Here is a 5,000-nt window from a genome sequence, read left to right as displayed (position 1 = left end):
TCTCTTGGCGCATGACAGTGACACGCAGAAAGCCTCTGTGCTGAAGTACAAGTCTCTTGTGAATGGTAGTGAGTGTAAAGACAGTGAACAGGTAGTGGTGAATGGTGATAGCAAAAGTGACAACTACAATGTGGACAGAGTGCACCCAAGCCTGCTGATTCCAGAGTGCGGTCTCCAAAATGGGACGGCAGAGGAAAAGCACAGTGTAGAGGAAAACTCTTGTCCAAATGGGTTAAGCCCTGCCATGACCGATATAAGAAATGTGCAATTTATAGCTGCTTCTACTAGTCATAGGTTTGAAAATCATGTGATTCCAATGTTGAACAGTGTAGAACAAGGGATGATAATCCAGAATGGGAACCTTGAAGGGGACAGCCCCGATAGTGAGAGAGCTGCAGATAGGATGGACTGTGAAGAACCTCCCATGGAGCCAGTGGAAATAAACCCACTGGATCTGCTGACGACTGTGATCGAGGAGGATCAGAAGAGCGAGAACCCCATCTTCCCTGCAGAACACTTCCTGCTCAGTCTTCCAACTCCAACGCACTTCCTGGACAGCGAGGGTGGCAGTGGGAGCACTGGGGGTGGTCAGGATGACTCTGCCGATGGCTTCCAGGACTGTAATGATAATGAAGATGAGAACAGCAATGATGGCATGAATGACATCCCTAGCGATATCCTGCTTGACCACCCCGGTGTCTACCCCTGTGACAAGTGCGGTGAGGCCTTCAAGTACCAGTACCTGCTTACCTCTCACAAACGCCAGGTAGGAACTGAGGCCATTCTCACTTTTTGTGTTGCTGTTGTTGTCTTTGTTTTCTTTTTTATGTATATTTTCCTCCAATTTTTTTATCATCATGTTTATTTATCATATATGAGGTAATTAGTCTATCAGTACTATCATTTATAGTGTTAGTATTATCTTTTTGAATATCATTACTGTTGTTAATGAAATTCTAGTTGCCTGTCACTTTTATCATAATCCTTATCATATCCATGCATGATCATGGTCTGTCATCATTACTATTATTTTTATTATCTGTAATTTATAAAGCTAGCCTTAGTTCACCAGGCTCTTACAGCAAGATCATGGAGTCTAGTTCATTTCTTAAACTATAACAAGATTCAAGAAAGGGAAGGAACCACAAAGACAGAAATTTATGTATAGGCTAATTTGAAAGCTTCCATTTGTAATACACTGTTGGAATGTGATAGGCTTCCTCCTACCTTTCCCATAGCTTCTCAACTCCCTAATGAAAGGAATGATAGGATGTTTATTGTTGCGTTGACCTGTACAGCAGTTTTCTATGTATTATATTTAGTGTGTATTTTCTCTCAGCATTCTGGTTGGCTGTGTTCTAGACCCTACATGGAAAGACGTTTTCATTTAAGAATGAATGGACTAGCACATTGATGTATCGATCATAAATTGCAAAGAATAAGTTAAAAATCAGTCATCAGCGTGATGATTAAAAAAAAAAAAATGGTGAATATACTGTAATGTTTAAAAAAAAAAGAAACAACTAGAAAGATGATACAGTAATGAAATGTAATGATCCAGTATCATTGGTTCTTAACATGGTATTGTTACCACGAATATTGATTGTTGTATTATTATTCACAATAGAATTTGGTATTTGCATTGTTTTTTATATTACCTATTATTTTTTATGATTTTATTGCTATTAGTTTTGTCATTCTACTGATGCGGTATTATCTAGCCCCAGTCATCAGGATTTTATCCTTCTCATAATGATTTATATGATTTATCATCAGCCTAGTACTTTAAAAATCATGTTACTAGCTTAAGGGGGTTAAGAAAATAATGAAAAAGCCAAAAAAGAGGTTTATTGAAAAAGAGTCAGTATAATTCTATAAAATTGCATTTGGTTTTCAGTTTGTTTGCATTTATGAATTAAAACAAACTCGAAAAGCAGTGTTTAGTGTTCAAGTTCCTTCAAAATTTCTGATCTTGAAAGTCATTTTGATAATTGTAAGTTACTGATATCCCAAATAAACAGATATTTTGAAAACAAGTAAACAGAGTTCTGAAATTGATTTGGTAAATACTTTTATTTCATAGTGATAGATTTATACACATGAATCACTTTGTGACCCTAATTTCTGAATTATGTTATTTTTATATATTATGACATATGCATTGTGTGTGTGTGCATGTGTGAGTGCGTGCGCGTGTGCGTGCGTGGGTGTGTGTGTGTGTGCGTGTGTGTGCGCACAGTGTGTGTGTGTGTGTGTGTGTGTGTGTGTGTGTGTGTGTGTGTGTGTGAGTGTGTGTGTGTGTGTGTGTGAGTGTGTGTGTGTGTGAGTGTGTGTGTGTGTGTGTGTGTGTGTGTGTGTGTGTGTGTGTGTGTGTGTGTGTGTGTGTGTGTGTGTGTGTGAGCGTGTGAGCATGAGAGCGTGAGTGTGAGTGTGAGTGTGTGTGTGTGTGTGTGTGTGTGTGTGTATGTGTATGTGTATGTGTATGTGTGTGTGTGTGTGTGTGTGTGTGTGTGTGTGTGTGTGTGTGTGTGTGTGTGTGTGTGTGTGTGTGTGTGTGTGTGTGTGTGTGTGTGTGTGTGTGTGTGTGTGTGTGTGTGTGTGTGTATGTGTGTGTATGCACATGGGTCAGATATTTAAATATGTCATTTCATTTATTGCTACATGAAATAAGGATTGGAAATAAACAAATATCAGTTGAATTAAACATACATCAATTAATAGGCCTCATTTTTTAATGAATCCTATTAATTGATGTCTATGTCTAATTGATGCCTTTTTTTCCATGGAACAGTTAAAAAGAATCCAAATATATTATCATCTTCTACAGCTTTTTTAATCCTTTTTGTATGTATAGCTCTGTAGTAATCTTATATTACCTTAATACTAGTACTGAAGACTGTACCACAAACCAGTTACTTTGCTAATATGAAAGAGAAAAAGGGAACAGAGCACTCACACTAAAAAGAGAAATATAATGTGTATTTGACAGTGTGTTAACATCACAATGCTATAAACAGTTCAGTGTAACAAGGATTTAGGTCAAGAATTGTAGTATTTAAAACCTTGTCACTGTAGAAATCTTGCTAATCGTTCCTCTCCCTCCCCCCAGGCTCACAACAGCCTCAACATCCCGTTCCAATGCCAAGTGTGCAACATGGAATTCGAAGTCTTGCAGGAGCTCAAGAGGCATATGATGACCCACTCTGGTGCACTCGGCTACACCTGCAATATGTGTGGCCAGGGCTTCCCCGACCGGCCGTCCCTCAAGACACACACACTTTCTCATGGGTAGGTGTTGCAGTTGATGTTTTTTTGTTGTTTTTTTGGTGGTTCTTTGGGCCTTGATCAGGTGGTGCAGGAAGCATGATGTCTTCACTTGCTTTGTTAATCAGATAATATTTATCCATTCAAATTTCTGAAGATGCTGAAGAGAGTATGGTGACGAACAGGATAGGTTCTCATTTGTTCCAGGAAATTTTAACATTTGTGTTTGGTCTCATTTTAGTTGCATTTATTATATAATGGGGAAAAAGAATGTCGCAAGAAATAATTATAATAATGCTTAAAATGCTAACTATGAAATTAAAAAAAAAAAATAATTAGATTGTGAAAAAGAAGGTATTTTTGTTTCAGGTTGTCATCAGAAAGGTCTAACAAATGTGAATCATGTACAATGGAGTTCCCTTCCAAGTCAGAGTTGACGCGGCACATTGTCAAGTACCAAGGGACATGCAACCCAAATAAGAACGGTAAGAATTTATATTTAAGTCTTATATTTAGGTTTTTTCTTTTTTATTATTATTATTGTAATATAATGTTTTCCCTTCTATTTTATAAGTTAATAATCCCTGATAAACTGATGAAATAATATTATGGAACATCCCTTTTTTGTAACAGCATGAGGGATATTGAGGTCCATTCCCTCTTTTCACTATATCCCCCTGCAAAGAGACAACACATTTCAAGTGCTGCATTTCATCAGGATGGTATAGAAATTAGATAGAGGACAGAATCATAACCAATAGAGTATATAATATTTCTGAGGTAGAATCATATAATGAGATTTATTTTGAAAACAAAATATTTATAATATAGAAACCATGCATTCGAATGTATAACACAAATTAGATTTGTAGCAGAAGTTGTTGAATCAGATATGCAATAGAAATTAAATATTCAAGAAAAAAAAATCAAATATACATAAAAGCATACATCAGCCACAAACTGCCTTGACTTCAAACAGAGAGCGTGCGGTGCGCCACTTGTGGGGAGGACCTGCCAACCTTAGAAGCCCTGAAGGACCACAGGCGGACAGCTCATCCTACGCCTGAGGTTGCTCCTGGCTCGGGCAAGAAGGGCTTTGAGTGTGACTATTGCGGCAAGACCTTCAACTGCCGGTCCAACCTGCGGGATCACCTGGTAAGTTACAGAGATGTTTTTGTTGTTGTACCCTTTCATTAGTGAATTGTGTTGGGTTTTGATGAATGATTCTCATGTGAGATAGTGTTATGTTTTGAGACTAGAAAGCAGTTGGTTATGGTGATATTTACCCAAGTTTCCAAAATTGATCGATTGATATTTGAGATATAAGTATTATTTATGCATTTTTTGCATAATCACTTCCAATATATGAATACCTAATTTTTCAATATCAGTTTGTATTTGTAACTTTTTTTATCTTCTTTTTTCTGTCACTTTCATTCACCAATTGTATTTGTTTAATGCCATTCCTATTCCTTATCTTTATCTCAACCTCCAGGTGGTCCATACCGGTGAGAAGCCATACCCCTGTGATATTTGTGGCAAGACCTTTAGCTTCATTCACAACATGAAAACCCACCGACTCACACACAATGAGGGACGGAACGAGGTCTGCCCCTATTGTGATAAGGCCTACAAGAGCAAGATCTCACTCTACTATCACATGAAAAAGGGCAATTGCCGTGGACTCTCGACAAAAGAGGTAAAGAGGAGGTCTGGGGTCTCTGGAGGTCAGAAAA

At 37.8% G+C, this 5,000-nt stretch overlaps 1 protein-coding gene across 9 annotated transcripts in view; it reads left to right on the top strand.

The window, feature by feature from the left end:
* The window catches only part of LOC125034129 (oocyte zinc finger protein XlCOF22-like), a 19,081-nt gene that overhangs the window by 8,361 nt on the left and 5,720 nt on the right, over nucleotides 1-5,000 (top strand). For all 9 annotated transcript variants that reach the window (XM_047625787.1, XM_047625785.1, XM_047625780.1 and 6 more), the window contains 5 exons: nucleotides 1-766; nucleotides 3,110-3,288; nucleotides 3,634-3,749; nucleotides 4,244-4,419; nucleotides 4,760-4,963. The exon at nucleotides 1-766 is cut by the window's left edge and continues 59 nt beyond it. In XM_047625787.1, coding sequence (XP_047481743.1) covers nucleotides 1-766; nucleotides 3,110-3,288; nucleotides 3,634-3,749; nucleotides 4,244-4,419; nucleotides 4,760-4,963 — 1,441 coding nt within the window. The remainder of the gene's footprint in view (nucleotides 767-3,109; nucleotides 3,289-3,633; nucleotides 3,750-4,243; nucleotides 4,420-4,759; nucleotides 4,964-5,000) is intronic.

The sequence above is a fragment of the Penaeus chinensis genome, chromosome 17 (genome assembly GCF_019202785.1).
Source record: "Penaeus chinensis breed Huanghai No. 1 chromosome 17, ASM1920278v2, whole genome shotgun sequence".
NCBI classification, from domain to species: domain Eukaryota; kingdom Metazoa; phylum Arthropoda; class Malacostraca; order Decapoda; family Penaeidae; genus Penaeus; species Penaeus chinensis.
The sequence above is the reverse complement of the archived record's forward strand: the minus strand, read 5'-3'. Positions and strand labels throughout refer to the sequence as shown.